Genomic DNA, 21,084 nt, shown 5'->3' with positions numbered 1-21,084 from the left:
TCTATCTCAAAAATAAATAAATATTTAAAAAAACAAACAAACAACTTTCAATACTGCTTAGCCCTTGGTCCCTGAGTAAAGGGTGAGCCCCTCAGCTCGGCTTCAAGGCCTTTTGTGATGACCCCATCCTACCGCTATAGCCTCTTGCCAGGCCGTCTCCAGCCTCATACACACATGCACGTGCACACACACACTCACAAGTGTTCTACGAGGTCACATTCTCTCGCTCTCCTTCGCCGCCAGGCCTTTGCGTGTGCCGCTCCCTCTACCTGTGGTGCTCCATTCACTTTTTACCCAGGGATGAAACATTAATTCATCCTTTGGGCACAGATGCTTTTTTCCTCTGGGAACTCTTCTGATCCATGGCTCTTCTGCCCCCCACCCTCCCAAGTCATAGATGCTGCCGTTGGCTGGATATGTATGTCCCCGGGTCCTCCCTGAGGGCTTTCTCTGGCGACCTGACCACCCTCTGCCCTAATGAACACAAAGTCAGAAATGCAGGAAAATGATTGTCACCTGAATCCAGCAGTCTGGAACCAATGATGGACCAAAGTCGGTGTATAAATACTCTAGTGCCCTCACTCCACGGAGATTAAACTCCAAGTACCTTCAGTGGTAACCAGCTTAAGGACGAACCTTAGTTGGCCACTTTATCTTCCGTGTAACCCTTCTTCTCACTCCTCTTGGTGCTTCTTGGGATCACTTCCCAAATAATCTACCCGCACTTTAACGTCTCAGGGTTTGCTTCGCAAGGAACCCCCGCTAAGACATGGCTTCTCCTCTGTTCTCCCATATGTGATCATCATGTCAGCTGTCATACTAAGCAATAACTGCCTCCTTGTTCGTGTGTCTTCATCGTTAGTCGTCTGTTTCAGACATCTCATAGAGCCCTCGTACCTACCCCAGTGCCATGTGGCTGGTAAACCCTGTCAACACTTCAAATAGATGTTTGTAAAGAAATGGGTAGTTGAACAGATGCATGGATGTGGGAAAGTACGTGCAAATGGATGAATGACTAAATGAATGAATGAATCCCTTCAATTAGGCTGACAACTTGACCTGTCCCCCTAACGGTGCTATAGGATCATTAATCCCTGGGCCGAGACTTGCCTTTTTCGTGGAATCTTCATCAGAATCTGATTCTGGAGGCTGGTCTTTCCCAGAGTCTCTCAAAAAAAAGGACTTTCGTTTCCTATTACCAAATAGCTTTCTCTTCTTTGGGGAAAAAGATGATGCCTCAAGGGAATTAAGTGAACTTCTGTCAATTCCCATGGCAACCAGAGCCTTAGAAAGTGAACAAAAGCAATTAATAAACAGATTATACCTCCCCATAAAACACTGCAAATGACCTGACCTCCGTGAGCGTTCTCTCCTCCCTTCTGGAGGCGTCCACCCACTTAGATTGCTCATCGCCGACTTGGAATAGGCTAGCTTTGTTATTATTTACCAGAGGGACATATCCTGTTTATTTATCCACAGAGACTGTAGCCTCAAAGGCAAGGTTAATGCTTTCATGTCTCTATCGCTAAACCGTAGCACGGCACTCTATACGTGTCTGTGCCTGATGATGCCGGTATTAAACATGGTGGGGCCTCCCTCTGACAAATCTCCGTGGAGGCTGAGAAAGAGAACAAAACATGTTCCTGAAGTCTTCGAATTGGAAAAATGTAAAGACGCCAAGAAACAATGAGAATGGCCTGTAAATATGACGGGAATTTCAAGAAGGGAGAGGTAATCACGGCTATTGTGTCTAGAGCACCATTGTACTTTCCCAAAGCCTCGGCAAGAAAGGCCCTGAATACAAGCATCTCCGGGTTCCCATCAACAAGCCTGGAGCACAGCCTTAATTTACATATATGTATATTTTATCCTCTAGCCCCGGTTTGGGGTCTGTCCTACAAGGCCCAGGTCTCAGAAGACCGAGGATTTCCTGCTCTCAAGAGCTCTGTGCCTGGACAGCTCAGGAAGAACAGCAGCAGAGCCAGTCTTCAAGGGGCTTAAATTCTCCAAAAAGCATAGTAGAGAAGGCTCTGAGCCCCGGCCTAAGGCTCAAGGCTTCGTGACCTCTGCAGTCCACCCCCTAAGCAGACCCCACTGTCTGACGCTGCGTGTCCCTACCTCCTTTTCCTCCTTCAGCAGCCGCTGGGCTTCCTGGAACATCTTCTCCTTGGCCTCGGTCTCGGCAGCTACGTTTCTGTTCTGCTCCTCGTAAGCCATGGTGACAACAGCCAGGGTTAAGTTAATCAGGTAGAAGGAGCCCAGGAAGATGACCACCACGAAGAAGAAGACTGAGAAAAGCCCTGAGGTACGCAAGGTCTGCAAAGGACACAGCACACGCTTGCGTCTGAAGCCTTGTTCTGCAGGAGGTGACCGTCACCTCGAGGAGACACAGCACAGTGGCAAGCGGCCCGCCCCCAGCACCGGTTGGCTGAGCCGCCCACAGCAGCATCATGGATAGCCTCCCGTTCCTGGGGGGCTGCTGCTGCCCATCAGTGAGGAGAGGCCGGCCCTGAACTCCCATGTGAGTCTCGGAACTTTATGATGACTTTCTCAAGGGTATTTGCATTTTAGAATTGAAAAGGCAGGAGAGAAAGGAATGCTTCCTGAAAACCCCAGCATGGGTAGCAGAATCGCAGGCTGCAGGGAATCTGGAGAGGGGCGGCATTTCTAGGAAAAGGAGGCACTTTTTTTGGCATTTCTAACGGAATATCTGAAGTAGAACCTAACAGTACAACTGCTGAGGACAGAGAGCAGAGGACAATGGCGGGGAGTGGATGGCAAGTTATGAATAAACAACAGAAATGTCAATGAGTGATGGAGGGGGAGGGAGGGAGGGAGGAGAGGGAGAGGAGGGGGAGGGGGAGGGAGGGTAATTGATAACCTGTTGATAAAGCTTCTCCCAGGAATCTTGGGTTATCAGCCGAAACATGGACAGAAAAGACCAGCCAAAGTTGTCAAAATTGGTATAATTATAGTCAGGATTCCTTTTGGTGTGGTTGCACTGAAATTGTTCAGAACAGGCACTAGATGGAAACAAAGGAACAGAGGAGGAATTACATTCCAGGCCAGCTTTGCTCCTGCCTCCCGCCCATCCTGACCAACGCACCTGCTCTTCTGGGGACCACGGCTCCCATTGGAAAGCCCTAGAGCTTTTGTCACGTGACTGTGCCCCAGCTGCCAAGCTTCCCAGCCTGCACCTTACTGTGGGCACTCACTGGCTCTTTTCAACTGGATTGATTAGTAAGTTCATATTAGCAGGTTTTTTCTTTTCATTAAATGGGAGCGTTCTTTGACCGCTCTCTTGCGCCTTGTTTTTTTTCATGGAACAAGATAGCACGGAGGCCTTTCCACACGACCATACAGGGAAATATCTCATTTCTTTTCGTGCCTTACAGCCCGATGATTTATTTAACTGCTGTGCTAATGGTGAAGATTTATGCTTCAGTTGTTAAGTCTTTTTGGTCTCACAAACATTTGGGTTCTATTTTACAAACAGTGGATATCGTGTACATGGGTCTTTGCCCACGTCATCAGAGCACACATCACTAAGTGCATCTATCAGATAATACTAAGGGTACATACTTTCTTCATTTTTGATAAGTACAGCATTTTGATCGAAGGAATACATGCATACAGTTTAAAAGCCATGTGGTACCCAAAGACTTGTAATTAAGACCTTTATCACCACTCTTTAACCACCATTTACATACCCCAAAGTCAACAACTTTCAACTCGTTTATGTCCGTACCTCTAAAGATAATGTTTATGCCGATATCTCTCAATTTTAGTCCTTGGTGATTAGGTTGCTGCTCTGGTAGATGAGGGTTAGCTCCCCAATATCCTATCCCACTCCATCACCACTTACATCCCTCTTTCCAGAAAAGTACCGCGGCCTTGGTTGATGGCTCTCCCCAGTCAGATCCATTTTTTGTTGGCTCTTGTGTGTTGCTTTTTCCAAGTTGTATTTCCTCATTTTTCTGGAACAAATCTCAAGTGGCTTATTAAGAAGACTGGGTGATCTTTGCCTATGTGAGTATACTTTTATCCTGCCTTCACAGTTGATGGTTTGGTCAGAAGTAGAATTCTGGTTTGAAAATAATTTTTCCTTAGAAATATGAAGGCATTGTGCAGTGGTTATCCTGTGTCGCTGTTGAGAATTCTGATGTCATTTTGATTTTTGTTCCTTTGTGGGTAACCTTTTTCTCTTTAAGATCTTGACTCCTAAAGGTTCTGAAATGCCACAATAATGCCCTTGGCATGGCCTTTCTTCATTCACGGTGTTGGGCACTTTATGGGACACGGAGGGACAGAGAGACGTGCATCCTCAAGCTCAGGAAAATTCTTTGTATTGTTGCATTGCTAATTTTCTCCCTTTTGTTTTTTCTGTACTCTGTTTCAGAAATTTCTATTTAGTTGAAAGTTGGAATTTCTGGATTGATACTTATTCTCATATTTTCTGTCTCTGTTGTTGCTACTTTCTGGGGAGTATTTCCTCAACTTAATCTTTAAAAAAAAATTTTTTTAATGTATTTATTTTAGGGAGAGAGAGCGCGCGCGCGCGCACACGTGCGCACAAATGGGGGAGGGGCACAAAGATACAGAGGATCTGAATCGGGCTCTGTGCTGACAGCAGAGAACCCAGTGTAGGGCTCGAACTCATAAACCATGGAATCATGACCTGAGCCAAAGTTGGACGCTTAACCGACTAAGCCACCCAGGTGCCCCTCTTCAACTTAATCTTTTAATTCTATTATTGAGTTTTTGTAATCATGTTACAAAAAAAACTTGTGTTCACTGTTCCTTTTTTTATGTTTATATTAAAAATTTTAATATAATAATTAAGTAAATAATAATTTAATAATTAAATAATATTTAAATTTTTAATGTTTATATTTATTTTTGAGACAGAGAGAGACAGAGCATTGACTGGGGGAGGGGCAGAGAGAGAGGGAGACACAGAATCTGAAGCAGGCTCCAGGCTCCGGAGCTGTCAGCACAGAGCCCAACGCGGGGCTGAACTCACAAACTGGAAATCATGACCTGAGCCGAAGTCAGACGCTCAACCGACTGAGCCACCCAGACACCCCTGTCCCTTTTTCATAATGAGCTATTTTTGTTTTTATGTATACAATAGCTCTTTTAATTTCACTGAGGACCCTATTTAAGGTTTTAAAAGTCCTTGTTGGTTCTCTCTAAACTGTTGTTTTGTCCACAGCTCTTATGGCCTGAATGTTTGGGTCCTCCTGAAATTTGTACCTCGCAGTTGTTATCTTCAGTGGGATACTGTTTGGAGGTGGGGCCTGTGGGTGGTGATTAGAGCAGGAGAGTGGAACCCTCATGATGGGATTCGTACCCTCATAAAAGAGACCCCAGAGAGCTCTCTCACCCCCTTTCTGCCATGCGAGGACACAGCAGAGAAGACTGCCACCTACAATCTGGAAGAGATCCCCACTAGAACCCAACCAAGCTGGTGCCCTCATCTTGAACTACCAGCCTCCAGAGCTGTGAGAAATAAATTCCTGTTGTCGATAAGTCACTCCGTCTACTGTATTTTATTATAGCTGCCTGAACTATGACAACGATCATTTTTCCCATTTCTTTATGTCGGCCCCTTTATGCCAAAGGCTTTCTTCAGATACCTGGTAAGCCTGGGATGTTCAGTCACATTTAATCAAAGGTCCTGACAAATTGACTGGGAGTTTGCTTGGTGGGCAGAATAGGACTCGGTGAGGGGTAGACTTGGCATTAGGGTGACTCAGAAGGAAGACATCCATTGTGCCCCTTTCTCAGACCTCAGTGAAACCCTACTATTCAATTCACAAATCTTGCTCTTTCTGTCTCCTAAATGCCTTTGGAACTCATCCATCCATTTCCCATCCTCTCCACCGCACTGCTTCGTGACTCTCACCTGTATCAACGTAGTCTCCTAAGTGGCTGCCTCATCTACTCCATGCATCCATTCTCCATGTAGTAGCCACAGGGACCTTTATAAACCCCTAACCTGGTCAGGTCTTGTTTCCTTTGTGATCAAAGTAAAAATCCTAGGCACTGACAGGCTACCAGATCCTGCAGAGTTAGTTCCCGTCTCCTGCCCCTCTGCCCAACAAGCTGCTGGGTTTCTTCTTACTCCCCCTGACCACTTACCCTCAGGCGCAAAGCCTTCCCCGTTACTTTTCTACTGAATGGACTTGTTCACACTATCTCCTCACCTGCCAGAACCTCCTACTCATGCTTCAGAACCAGCCGGATGGTCTTCAGGGCACGAGGCAGCGAGGAAAGGCTGAAGACCAGGCCTGGGCCCTGGGCAGATGGAGACCTGCCTAGGAAGGTGACCTGAGACCTGCCATCTCCTTGGAAACTACTGTGCTATGATCAATGCAGAAGATCATGTACTAAGAGTTGGTCTACCAAACACCTGGCCCACCTGGGTGGCTCAGTCGGTTGGGCATCCGACTTCGGCTCAGGTCACGATCTCGTGGTCCATGAGTTCAAGCCCCGATTGGGCTCTGTGCTGACAGCTCAGAGCCTGGAGCCTGTTTCAGATTCTGTGTCACCCTCTCCCTCTGCCCCTTCCCTGCTCACGCTCTGTCTCTCTGTCTCTGAGAAATGAATAAACCTTAAAAAAAATTTTTTTAGAAAAAACAATGCCTGAGCTTTGAGACTACACCTAGACTAGAGAACTAAGACCGGCATGCAAGCTTAGAGAGACGAAGGCACAATAAAGACCATTTAGAAGCCAAGGCTGCGGTGTCTGTGTGTCCAGGTGGCCCAACCCCCCTTGGATTTTGCCCATAGTAACTGTACCTGCCCTGTGCGGGGTCAAGGAAGCACTGTACGTTACAGTGTTTGTCTCCTCATTAAACGAAAGCACTGTGGATGCAGTGTCCTGCCGAGGATCCTTTCAGAAAGCTCAATAAACTGTGTATTAGATTAAAGCCTATGGCGTCTTGTGAGTTTGGCTGAGTCTGAACCTGTGACCGTCCCACGTGGTATTGCAGGATGCTTCTCTCATGTTATACACAGGGTTATATCCCCTGTTATTTCTATCAGTATCTACACATCTCTCTTAAAACACTCATCATACTTTCAAAGAGTCAAACACATTTTCTCTCGTTCCTGCGAGAGGCCAGCTTCAAGAGGAATATGCTCCCTGGTTCGCACTTGGACTCTTTGGGCTTAGCACAGAGCTTGGCATGCTGCTGGCCTTTGATACTTATCTGTTACTGGGGCGCAAATTTAGCCTATTTTGTGAGAAGGATTTGCGTATTATCTTAATTTGAAATATGCTCATTAGGGGAGCCTGGGTGGCTTGGTCGGTTGGGCGTCCGACTTCGGCTCAGGTCATGATCTCACGGCCTGTGAGTTCGAGTCCCGCATCGGGCTCTGTGCTGACTGCTCAGAGCCTGCAGCCTGTTTCAGATTCTGTGTCTCCCTCTCTCTCTGCCCCTCTCCTGTTCATGCTCTGTCTCTCTCTGTCTCAAAAATAAATAAACGTTGAAATATGCTCATTAAATCACCCTGAATTGAATTTCTCACCACAAGAGAGCACTGAGACCCTGGAAGAAAGAAGGGTATCCCCAAAGGGCCAGAGGGCTACGAGTGGCCTGTGAACACACATAAAACCGTGTATGAAATTAGAGGCTTTGGTGATCAACACGTGAGCACCTGAGAAAGACGTTCAGATAGCCTTGCATCAGGAGCATGCCACTGAACAGAAAGTAAGGATTCCATGAGGCTCTCAGTTATAACATTCTTCCTAACCTTTGAAAGTCCTGAATACTCACTCCATAAAGTCAAAATACTACATTCTCAGTAGGTTTCTCCAGCTACTAATTCAACCTAACTTTGGGGAGGAAGGGAAGCTGCTGTAAACACTTGGAAATAATTATTATATTATTTTTTAAAATTATGTTACATTATTTTTTTATTATTTTTAAGCCATATGAAATTAATTGAATTATATTAAATTCATGTTTAAATGAATATATCAATTACAGTAAGTTTATTGTTTTATTATTAATTTTAAAAATAATTGATTTTATTTTTATTAATTACAGTGGTGAGTTGTTAATAACTTAATAATGCATGTCGAAACTTGCGTAGATGCGTGCAATAATCGGGACTGTTTGTCAACTGCCATCACTGCCTCCACGAGTCATTAGATGAAGACCGTTTGCAACATCACCCCAAAAGGTCCACAAGTGATCTGCTTGGGAGAAAACAGGAGAGTGTGAACCTCTTACCTTTCACCCATCCAGCTGCCACATATTCTGAGTTCAGTGGAATCTTTCTTTTCAAAGCAATGGTCTGAAAAGGAAAGAATCATAAATTCAGATTTAAAAGCAAAACCTGAAAGGAAAGGCAACAGCCAATGTGCCAGGTTTGCTTGAAACCAATGCTTTGGAATCCTCTAAAATGATCGGAGTGGGCAGCCAGAGAAGAAGCAGACAGTAAGCCCTCAGGAAGGAGCAAGAGAAAAGGAGGGAAAGGAAGAAGGAAGAAGGACGAGGAGGAAGCAGGGACACCACCATGACCCCCTGGCCTCTCAGTGTATAAACTGAACCAGAGACCAGGCCCTGGGGGAAGCTGGACACAGACTCAACCCACGAGAAGTTAAATAAACCAAGACAACATGGAAACGGGGTAGCCATGTGAGATCCAGGACATGCGGAATTGCTGGAGGGTCGACCTCAGTGTGGAGAGGGTGCAGCAGAAAAAGAAGTGATATCGGGGCTCCTGGGTGCCTTAGTCGGTTGAGTGTCTGACTTTGGCTCAGCTCTTGGTCTCATGGTGTGTGAGTTGAAGCCCCACAGTGGTCTCTGTGCAGACAGCTCAGAGCCTGGAGCCTGCTTCAGATTCTGTGTCTCCTCTCTCTACCCTCCCCTGCTCACGCTCAGTCTCTCTCTCTCTCTCTCTCCCTCCCTCCCTCTCCCTCTCTCTCTCTCTCTCTTTCTTAAATTAAAAAAAAAAAATAAAGCAAAACATGACACAGCGTGGACAGATCCACAGGGGAAGGGATGGGAGCTGACACCACTTGTATGGATATGGCTTCAGGCTTTGCCTTTTCCATGGAAACCCAAAGAATGAGGCAGTTCCCTAAGAAGCGCATCTGCCCATGTGAGACCCCTCGAAGGATGAAATCATCCTTCCTGCTAAGACTCTCGAACGTAGATCTGTAGATAGCATGAATGGTGAGAATAAAAGTTAACCATGCACGGACCAAGGTGTGGAAGGTAGAATATTTACCGTCAAGGTTATCCATATCCTTACAGTCCTTCCTGACACATCTCTGGTTCAGATTTTCCTTAAAGAGCTGCTGACCTACCAGGGCGAAGATGCTGAGGCAAAAGAGAGTCAGGATCATCACGTCAACAAGCTTCTTCACAGAGCGCAGCAAGGCCCCAACGATGACCTTCAGACCTGGGGAGGAAAAGGACCAGGGTGGGAAGAAGCCCCCACTCACGTCTACAGCAGACACAGGCAAAGGGCATGGAGCGAATGTCCAAGGCCTCGGGTGTCACCTGACTGCAGGCTGGGACTGTAAACTAGCCTGGCCCGGGATTCTGCTGCCACGGGTTCTGGTTCTAACTCTGCCAGAGCAGTTAATGTGCCATCGGGTGGACGCCGGTCTAGGGCTCAGCCTCTTCCTCCCGCCCTGTGTCTGTGACGGGGTTGCTCCGCAGGGCAAGTTAGAAGACCGAACAGAAACATCAGGCATATAGGCATATATGCCTACATATAGGCAACTTGATTACAGTTGTGCAGACAACGCACAGCTGGGGCTCACGTGCAGCATTAAGGCCACAGTGAGGCCACCCTAGAGGAGGACACAGAGCTGTATTTAACATGCAGTGGTCACTACCAACCACAAGCTCTGCAAGGTGCCATGAGACCTCGCTAAATCAGGGGGCAGGGAGCTAGAAGGAGGAGCTCTTTCTGGACTCAGATAATGAGAATATTCTAGGGAGGGGGGAACTCAGATTACTACTTCTAATAGGGGTTTTTTGAATTCAAGAAATATTTACTAAACACCTACTGTGTCCACGGCACTCTATAGGCTGCCAAGTTACAAAATAAGGACACCATGTTTGGTACGACGGCAAATGTTTAAAATCAGCTTTCTGGGGAGGGGAGAGGGGGTGTATGTGCAGGGAAATTCCCATCTGTAGCATTTACAGCCTTCCTTGTTTGCAGAATTGTGTAGCAGATCCCTCTTCTCCCTCCGTACAGCCCTCCCATCCAGCTGGTTTCAGGCTACACAGCACGACGTCCCTGGATGCGGAGCTGGCAAAGGATGTGCACGTTCTCCTGCTGCGGAGCCAGAACAAGTCAGCCCCAGCACATGACTGAGCCAGGGGCCCCGCTGTCAGCACAGGTGGAGAGATAAACAACCAGACAGGACTTACAGTGTGTGGGATGGCACCAAGTGACAAAGTTTCCAGTGATCAGTGTAAACCACGACGGGTAGACTTGAGAACAGAAAGTGCCACCTGACAGGAGGCCAAAGGGGCAGCAAATGACTTTCCCACAAAGTGCAGTGCCGCATAAGGAGGAGGCTTCCGGCCAAGCTGGGACATTCACTGTGTCCCCAGCGGCACCAAACAAGTGGACGCTTCAACCTTACCTAAGCCCGACTCTCATCTATAACAACATGTTTGAGTCTTCTCCAAAGCAAGAAGATTTGGCTGGAAGACGGCTGGGACACCTGAATAATTTTTACAAAGTTCCTTAAAGGATCATACCTCACGCCCTTACTTCCAGAAAGTATCCAGGGATCTCATGTGTTTCATGGGTCAAAACAGAGACTACGGTCACCCGTTTAGAGATGAAGAAGGAAACTCTACAGCTGCTAAGTGACTGCCTGATGTATATTTTACCCATAGGAAACACAAGGCACTGAGTCCCTCACTTAACTTGGGAAACCAAGGCCGACCTTGCAAAAGAGGAAGAAAAGGAGAGGGGCAAATCCTACATAAAGTGTCCTTGACTTTATGTAAATGCCAGTTTACCATTACGCGGCTGTTTTTCTGAGGTTTCAAAAAATAACCAACCCACTGCCTCTTTTTGAAAGGATCCAAATTGCCTAGCGTTTTGGTGGGGGAGCTAAGCATTGATAGAAGAGACTAGAAGGGAAGGGAAGAAGAAGGGGCAAGGGAAGGACTGCAGAGAGGGAAAATTTTTTAGTGAAGAGGGTTTACAGTTAATGGTGACTCCATCTGGCCAGTCACTCGGGCCAAGAACCTTGACTCACTCCTCCACACCACCTGATCCTAGAGCACAACCGTCTCTCCTCTTGGATTATGACAGTGGCCTCTTGTGCCTCTGTCTGAGTTCTCTGAGAAGCAGACACTCTGGAATGAAAACTGCGTGGGATGTGTTGGGTGACATGCCCGTGAAGAAAAAGGGGAAGAGAGCACAGCTGGCAGGGAGAGCCTCGGGCTGTGACACAGCGCCGACAGCTGGGAAAGGAGATTGGGAAGGAAGCAGGAGTGGACAAGAAGAGAGCCACTGTGAGAGAGTCGCAGCCTGGCTGCTGAGGAGCCCCTGAACTAATGTCTCCCACTAGACGGGGCCCATGTCCTTCAGCAGTGGGTCTGCACTAGGCCCCCTGACATGCAGGGAAAGCATGATCTTGGCGTGGACACGGATGCAGTGGTGAATCCAGAGACGTGGCAGCTGGGATCATTATTCAGCTATGCTGCCCGCAGCAGATCTGAGTGACACCTTTCCATGGCGACCACCATGTCTCCTATCTGATTTCCCTGCTTCTGCCTTTCCTTCCCTTCACTCTATTCTCCATGCAACAGCCAGAGCAGTCCATTTAAAACCTGTCAGATTAGATGAATGGATAAATAAGACGTGGTAAATGTAAATACACACACACACACACACACACACACACACACACACATATACACAATGGAATATTACTCAGCCATAAAAAAGAACAAAAGCGTGCCATTTGCAACAACATGGATAGACCTAGAGGGTACTACGCTCAGTGAAATAAGTCAGATGGAGAGAGGCAAAGACCACATGATTTCACTGACATGTGGAATCTCAAAAACAAAATAAATGAACAAACAAAACAAAATAGAAACTCATAGATACAGAGAATCGACTGGTGGTTGCCAGAGAGGGGGAAGAAGGAGGATGGGCAGAAGAAGGGGAGTGGGAGGTACAGGCTTCCAGTTTTGTAATGAGTAATCCGTGCAGAAGAAAGGCACAAAATAGGGAACAGAGGAGCCCCCGGTGGCTGAGTTGGTTGAGCATCCAGCTTTTGATTTTGGCTCAGGTCATGGTCTCACGGTTCATAAGATCGAGCCCCGCGTTAGGCTCTGCCCTGACAGTGGGGAGTCTGCTTGGGATTCTCTCTCTCTCTCTCTCTCTCTCTCTCTGCCCCTCCCCTGCTTGCACTCTCTCTCCCTCTCAAAATAAATAGACATTTAAAGAAAAGAATAAGGAATATAGTCAATGGTATTGTAAGAGTGTTGTATGGCGACAGACCGTAGCTACGCTTGCGGTGAGCACAGCATAGTTTATAGAGCTGTTGAATCACTATATTGTGCACCTGAAACGAACGTATCATGGTGTGTTGGCCAACTTCCATAAAAACAAAACAAAACAAAAGCCTTGTCAGGTCATGTGACAAAGTCTCCCATTTATCTCACAGCAAAGCCCAAGTCCTCCTAGTGCTTACATACCTCCCCGCCTTCACTAGGGTGGTCCACCTCCACCACCTGGCCCCTCACTCTGTCTGCTCGGCGCATCTGTATCCTTTCTATTCCTCAGTCTCAGCACTCCTAGCTCTTGCCTGTGCTCAGGACACTCCTTCCCATACACCCGCTTGTGGGACTCTCTCTCGCTGCCTTCAAATCCACTCCCGTACGCCCTCCCCAATGACACCTATCCTGATCACTTTATTGAAAATCGCATCCTGTTTCCCTGAACCCACGGCTTCCAGTAGCCCTCCTGTTGTTTACTTTTCTTTTTTATTTTTCCATGGCACATAGCACTTTCTAACAGGGCAGGTAATTACCTATTTATTATAGTTATTGCTCAGTATCTGTCTCCCTATTCCCACTCAGAATGTAGACTCCCTGAGGGCAGGGACCTCTGTGTGTTCACTCACTGATATACCCCAAGTAGTTAGCACAGTGTCTAGACATATGAGGTGCTCAAAGACACATTTGTTGAATGATCAAATAAATGAAGAAAGCAGAATTTGTTTGGTTTTGGTTTATAGGTCATCTTGAGAAACGTTTAACATACAAGAACATTCCTCCCACTAAAAGGCAATGCTGAAAGTCAGGTTGACTTACCTGAAACCACCGAAATTGCTTTCAAAGCTCTGAACACCCGGAAGGTACGTAGGGACGACAGACTGATGCCACTGGCCCTGATACTTGGTGAGTATGATACAAACCTAGAAGACAAAGCACAGGAAAAACCTGGGCCTACTCAGTCCTGCAGCTGCACTGTGTATCTCCACGCAGGCCACAAATAAACGTGGCCTCAGCTCTCTGTCCACCAAGGTGAAATCTGGGGCCTCACCTTCTTGGCCCCACTTTCATCTCGGGGTCTGTAGTATCATTCTCCATAGCTGTGGGCCACAGATTGCACGGGAGGCTGTTCTCAGCTAATTTTTATATTTGGACATAGAGTAAGATCCCTTGGAATAGCCCATGCAGTTGTGGCTACAGCTATCGATAAGAGAAATCAATCAAAACATGTATTGACTGACTACTGGGTTCCAGGCCCAGTGCATTTACGTAAGGTCTCACTACGTGGCCAAGCCCAGAAGGAACCCAGGCAATCTGACTCTTGAGCTCTCACCACTGCACTACGCCGCCTTTCAATAGCCAAGATCACCCAACCGTGGAATTTCAAATGTAAAACTTGGGAATTAATAGCATCTACCTCAAAGGGCTTTTGCAGATACTAAACAGGAAAGCATAAGCAAAGTGCTTACGACGATGGCTGGCACAAATTAAGTAATGTTAGGTTACTATTATTGTGCCAGTGATGGGCCATTGCTTTTCTTGTTCCTCATTTTGCCGGCCCTGTGTCATCATTCAGATGCCAAACTGATGCCCTTTCCTCCGGGAAGAACTTCAATCCTCGCCTCATGTCATATACAATATACACACAATAATTAACTCAAAAGGGGCCATGGACTTAAACATAAAGGCCAAATCTAGAAAACTTCTAGAGGGAAATGAGGAAAACTCCTTGAGAGCTTGCAGTAGCCAAAGATTTTCCAGATTCCGTGGTTCCTCCTACACGTTCTGACAGCCCGATACATGCCCAGCTCCTGTCCCAGCACTCACCCTACCAGATTGCAATGGTTGTTAATTTTCCCTCTTCCCATCTGGACTGTGAGCTTCAAGAGGGTGAGAACCATGTCTGTTTGTTTTGTTTTGTTTTCATTATCACAACCCTTGTATCTTGCACAGAACTTGGCCCATCATAGGCCACTGTTTGGGGAGTGAATGGCTGGAGGAAGGAGAGCATGAATGTGGCCTAGAAATGGATTCACGTGTGGAGGCCTCTGGCCAATTGGCTGCATGATGCTGTTCAGGGCCAACTCACGCTGCACTCAGAGCTCTAGGCATTATTAGGACATGCTTAGCTACTCACATGGATCCACAGAGACCCCTGGTGGAAGCCAAGGAGCTTCTTTCCCACCCCAAGTCTCCTCAATAAACATCTTTGACATTCTTACGCTGTTGCAATGACAATGGAGTCCAGCCAGTTCCATGGATCTCGAAGAAAAGAAAACTCATCCAGAACAAAACCTCTTGCCAATATTTTTATCAAAGCTTCAAAAATATAAATCCCAGTGAAGACATACCTGCAAAGTAAATCATTCAGAACAAGAAGGAATATGGTAAGTGATGTGAAAAGCAGAGAGGCCATCTGTCTTATCTGGCCTTTATGTGGTTTTTTTACATTTCAGTGTGACGTTTAGCATTCTGATTTTCAGTAAACCCGAGTTCAGAGTGGCAAGCATCGTAAGCAAGTTCTAGTAGTCAGAATTTCTAAGCAACAGGCCCACAGATAAAGTTGTAAGCTGCTGTTCAGTGCTTAGTTCCATGGCCACATTCTTGAGAGTTGTTTTAGCAACCTGGGGCCTTGGGACGGGGGTTGTCACTGCTATTTTGTCATCACTATTCTAGAAGTGTCACTTTGATGTACAGAAGGGGATGATGGCAAAGAAACAAGGAGAATAAACGAAAAGATTAAAAGCTGGATCTTTCCATAGCCCATGTTCATGGATCAGAAGACTTAATACAGTTAAGATGTTTGTACCACTCAAAGTGATCTACAGATTCAGTACAATCTCTATCAAAATCCCAATGACATTCTTTGCAAACATAAAAACATCCATCCTGGAATTCATATTTTGGGACCCCAAATTTCAAGGGACCTTGAAAAGCCAAAATGATCTTGAAAAACTTGGAGGTCTCAGATTTTCTTATATCAAAACCTATCACAAAGCTAAACTAATCAAAACAGTGTGGTGCCTGTATAAACACAGACATATAGAACACTGGAATAGAACAGAGAGCCCAGAAATAAGCCTTAACATATATGGTCATATGATTTTCCACAAAGATGCCAAGACTATTCCATGGAAAAAAGACAGCCTTTCAGCAAATAACGCTGGGAAAGCTCAGTACCCACATGCAAAAAAATGAAGTTGGACCCCTACCTTACGCCATGTATAAAAATTAACTCAAAATATCTAAATATCTAAGTGCAAGGGCAGAAACTATAAAACTTCAAGAAGAAAATATTTGTAAATCATATTACTGATGAGAGGTTAATATCTAGAAGATACAAAGAACTCCCACAACTTAACAACCAAAAAAAATCACACCATACACAAAAACAAACTTAAAATGTCTTAAAGATTTAAAGGCAAGAACCAAACCATAAAATTCCTAGATAAAAACTTGGGCGGTAAGCTTTCGGACACTGGTCTCAGGAATATTTTTTTGGTTCTGTCTCCCCAGACAAGGATAACAAAAGCAAAAATAAACAAACAGAGCTACATCAAAGTAAAAAGCTTTTGCACAGCTAAGGAAACATCAACAAAATGAAAAGGTAACCTACTAGGGGTGCCTGGGTGGCTCAGAGTAAACGAAAAGGTTCCAAGCTGGATCTTTCCATAGCCCATGTTTGTGGATCAGAAGACTTAATACGGTTAAGATGTTTGTACCACTCAAAGTGATCTACAGATTCAGTACAATCTCTATCAAAATCCCAATGACATTCTTCGACTCAATGACAACTTCGGCTCAGGTCATGATCTCGCAGTTCACGAGTTTGAGCCCCTCACGCCCGTGTTTGGCTCTGGGCTGACAGCTCAGAGCCTGGAGCCTGCTTGGGATTCTGCATCTCCCTTTCTCTGCTCCACCCCACTTGTGCTCTATCTGTCTGTCTGTGTCTCTCTCTTTCTCTCAGAAATAAACATTAAAAAAAATTGAAAAGGCAACCTACTAAATGGGAGAAGATTTGCAAATGATATATATCACATGGGGGTTAACATCCAAAATATATTTAAAAAAAAAACCCCTACAACTCAATATCAAGTGAACAAATAATCTGATTAAAAATGGGCAGAAGACCTGAATAGACACACACATTGCCAACAGGAATATGAAAAGACATTCAACATCACTAATCATGAAGAAAATGCAAATCAGGACCACAGTGAGATATTACCTCACACCTGTCGCAGTGAATATTATCAAAAAGCCAAGAAACAAGTGCTGGCAGGGATGCAGCAAAGGGAACCCTTGTGCACTGTTAACGGGAATGGAAATTGGTGCAGCCACTGTGGAAAACAATATGGAGGTTCCTTCAAAAATTAAAAATGGAAGTACCATATGATCCAGCAATTCCACTTCTGAGTGTTTATCCAAGGAAAGTGAAAACACGAATTTGAAAAGGTACACATACTGCCATGTTCATTGTAACATTACTTACAATAGCCAACATATGGAAGGAATCTAAGTATCCATCAATGGATAAATGGGTAAAGAAAATGTGGTGTATGTACACAATGGAATATTATTCCACCCTAAAAAAGAATGAAATCTTGCCCTTCATGAAAACAAAGATAGACTAGAGGGTATCATGCTAAGTAAAATTAGACACAGAAAGACAGATACTGTATGATTTCACTTCTATGTAGAAACTAGAGAGCGAAACAAAACAAAACAGACTTCTAGACACGGAGAGCAAACTGATGGTTGCCAGAGGGGAGGGGGTTGGGAGATGGATGAAATAGGTGAAGGGGATTAAGAAGTACAATCTTTCAGTTATAAAATAAATAAGACATGAGGATGTAATGTACACCGTGGGGACTACAGTCAATAACACTGTAAAACTTTGTATGGTGACTAGACTTATGGTGATCATTCCATAATGTATATAAACTTTGAATCACTATACACCTGAAACTAATACAGTATTGATGTCATTACATTTCCATAAGAAGATTTTAATTAAAAAACGAAATTTAAAAAGAAACAGCACAAATCAAGTAACCTAATTTAAAAATGGCTAAATGACTTGAATTAGACGTTTCTCCAAAGATGACATCCAGATGGCCAACCAAGCACACGACAAGATGCTCAATACCACTAATCATCAGGGAAATGCACACCAAAACCACAGTGAAATATCACCTCATACCCATTAGGATGGCTGCTTTCAAAAAAAAAAGCCTCAGAACATAACAAGTGTTGGTAAGGATGCAGAAAAACAGAAACTCTCGTGCAGTACTGTAAAATGAGGCAAACAGCCATGGAGAACACTACGAAGGCTCTTCAAAAGAATTAAAAATAGAATTACCATGTGATCCAGCAATCCCACTTGTGGGCATGCACACAGAAGAACTGAAGCAAGATTTCAAAGAAATAATTGTACATGCACGTTCACAGCAGCATTATTCACGATAGCCGAGAGTTGGAAACAACCCTTAATGTCCACTGATGGATAAACAGATCAATGGGGTACATACCAAAAAATATTATTCAGCCTTAAAAAGGAAGGAAACCCTGACCCAGGCTACAACGTGGATGAACCTTGAAGTCATTCTGCTAAGGGAAACAAACCAGGTGCAAAAAGATAAATACTGTATTATTCCACGTAAGTGAGGTGCCTAGAGCAGTCAAATACATAGCAACCAAAGGTAGAATGGTGGTTGCCAGGGACTGGAGGGGAGTTAGTGTTTAATAGGCACAGAGTTTCAGTTTTGCAAAATGAAAAGAGTTCTGGAGCCGGATGGTGATAATTGGTTGCACAACTATGTGACTGTACTTAATACCACTCAAAAGTGGTTAACATGGTACATTTTATGTAATGTGTATTTTACCACAATTAAAACAGTCTGTCAAAAATGCTGGGTCTGTCCGTGTGCACGTGGCACACGCACACAAACGGGTTCCACTTTGGGGACAGAAACAATCAATTCAAACAATCTGTTGGTTCACAGTAAAAGAAATGGACCTTTTCTGGTAGAACATCCAACCACTGTCAGCCCACAAAGCTAAAGAGCTAAGATCTTGGAAACTTGAAAAATCCAAAGTAGCCAAATCCAAGGGCTGAAATGGTTATGAGCTGCTCTCTGCTTCAGCCTTTTTTTTTCTAAGCTGATCACCTTTTAGGTGACAAAAGAACACAGCAGATTAATTCATGTCTGCCCTGAAATACTGTTTTAAAAAACCAGGCATAATTTACAAAGTTAAGGGTATTTTGGGAAAAGCTGTAATTGCAGATTTGTGGGATTTTGCAAATCTCCATCTAGGTCTCAGGCAAATGAGACAGCAGCCCTGGACTGCCATTTCTACCTAACCACCTGGTCTCCCACCTCCCACTCCCAGCCGAAGCCTGGCCAATAGAGGGACAGGCAGACCAACCATGATATCTGATATGGAGTACAGCCATGCCCACCACAAGGAACAGGGCTTGGGAGCTCCGTGACAGAGAGATCCCAACCCACCAGGCAAATGAGGCCCTCTGGAACATGTCACTGTCAGTTCAAGCATGGTTAGGGTATCCAATCAGGGCCATGGGTGGTGTCCAGGTAGGTTAAGAGAACACCATCGCCTGATCCTAGGGCACTTTGGCATTCATTCTCTGAGAGCTATAGACCTGGAATCAATTTCCCATTTAAAAGTTTTCTAACCAAAGGACACTGACAAAATTAGAGAAACTCTCCCCCCATGGGCCTAATAACTCAGTCACATGCCTTCTTTTGTAAAAACATTTTCAACCTCCTCCTCCCACCCTCACTTTTATGCATCCATTGTCAGTACAAATGCCACCAGGAGACAGCAGCAGCTTCCCTACAGCCTAGACAAGGGTTTTTTCATATCTTTGCCTTATGGGTCTTTTAGTAGTGAAAATGACCTTTGAGCAGATTAGCATCCAATTGGGCCACTGCTTTCCATTAAAAGGAAAAAGAAGACTCATTGCATCTCACTAGAAGAGCCGAGCAGGCTCAGCTACACTTTGACTACAAAGGCTTCCAGAGACACTGCAGTAAATAATGAGCAACTCCTCCACTCTCAATTAGCTCCTCACATGGAATAGCCAACTATCTAAAGGGGAGACCATTTTCCCCAGTGATATTGCCCAGGATCACTTCTATTCTCAGCAGTATCCATGCCCCTTGCTTCAAGGCATAGCCCCAAACTCACTGTCCTTAACTAGACCCAAGTCCCACTTAACGACAGAGAAGGAGCAATCACTAAAAAGTAATGCAAAGAAGTAAGTCTAAAAGAAAAACAGTAGAGATTTAAAATGAAATACTAAATATACCTGATTAACAAAAAAGAAGGTAGGAATGGAAGAACAATAGAAGAGGAAAGGAACAAAAAACAGATGAGAGCAACAGAAAACCAATAGAAAAACAGCAGACCTGAATTTAAGCATATTCATAATTACATTAGATGCAAATGAAATAAATATACCATCAAAAGGCAGAGATTAGAAAATAGACTGCATAAAAAACAAAAACCAACTATGTGCTCTTTACAAGAGATACACTATAAATACAAAAACACGAAAGGGTTGAGAGTAAAAGGATGGAAAAAGATATACCATGCAAACAATGAGCCTAAGAAAACTGGAGTAGCTGTATTAACCTCAGACAAAACAAAAACTAAAAGGAATATTACTAAAGATGAAGAAGGGCATTTCATGCTGATAAAAGAATGCATACATCAGAAAGATATAATAACCATAAATCTGTATGTGCCTAATAATAGTGCTGCAAAAATATATAAAGCAAAATTTGCCAAAAATGAAGGTATAATAGACAAACTCACAATCATAGATGGAGATTTCAAGCCTCTCCTCAGTAATTCATAGAAGTACTAATTGAAATGGCAAAAGGATAAAATATATAAATGCCACTATCAACCACCTCAACCTAATAGGACTATTTACAGACAATCATATCAAACTGCAGAATCCACATTTTTTCATGTACACATGAAACATTCCCCATAGAGCCATAAAATAAGTTTCTCCTAATTTCAAAAGATTGAAAACTTACAGAGTATATTCTTTCCACAGAATTAAATTGGAAATCATTAACAATAAGGCAACTAGAAAAATATAAAATATTTGGAAAAAAAACACACTTCTAAACAACACATGGGACAAAGAAGTAATCATAAGAAGTAGGGAATGTTTACCCAAAAGGTAATAAAAACACAACATATCAAAATAGGTGGGATGAAGCTTTCTTTAGCAGTGCGTAGTGGAAATTTGTAGCTTTATACAATTGTACAAGAAAAGAAGAATGGTCTAAACCCAACTATTTAAGTTTCTACCTTAAGAAGCTAGAAATAGAAGAGCAAATTAAGGATGAAATTAATAAAGACTTTGAAGCCTTCACATATTGCAGGAATGTAAAACAGTCCAGCCACTTTGGAGAAGTTTGGCCATTTCTTACAAAGTTACTCACTCATATACTTCACATATGTCACAGCATTCTACTCCTACGTATTTACCCAAGGGAAATGCAAACATATATCTACAAAAAGACTTTTACTTACCTAC

General features: G+C 44.3%; 1 protein-coding gene across 1 annotated transcript in view; it reads right to left on the bottom strand.

Moving 5' to 3' along the window:
- The window catches only part of SCN11A (sodium voltage-gated channel alpha subunit 11), a 94,372-nt gene that overhangs the window by 56,769 nt on the left and 16,519 nt on the right, over window positions 1-21,084 (bottom strand). Inside the window, exons 5-11 of the mRNA XM_053221653.1 lie at window positions 14,726-14,854; window positions 13,323-13,426; window positions 9,247-9,420; window positions 8,244-8,307; window positions 2,882-3,023; window positions 2,119-2,316; window positions 1,111-1,284 (exon numbers count right to left, since the gene is read on the bottom strand). Coding sequence (XP_053077628.1) covers window positions 1,111-1,284; window positions 2,119-2,316; window positions 2,882-3,023; window positions 8,244-8,307; window positions 9,247-9,420; window positions 13,323-13,426; window positions 14,726-14,854 — 985 coding nt within the window. The remainder of the gene's footprint in view (window positions 1-1,110; window positions 1,285-2,118; window positions 2,317-2,881; window positions 3,024-8,243; window positions 8,308-9,246; window positions 9,421-13,322; window positions 13,427-14,725; window positions 14,855-21,084) is intronic.

Source organism: Acinonyx jubatus, chromosome C2, assembly GCF_027475565.1.
Source record: "Acinonyx jubatus isolate Ajub_Pintada_27869175 chromosome C2, VMU_Ajub_asm_v1.0, whole genome shotgun sequence".
Lineage (NCBI taxonomy): Eukaryota > Metazoa > Chordata > Mammalia > Carnivora > Felidae > Acinonyx > Acinonyx jubatus.
The sequence above is the reverse complement of the archived record's forward strand: the minus strand, read 5'-3'. Positions and strand labels throughout refer to the sequence as shown.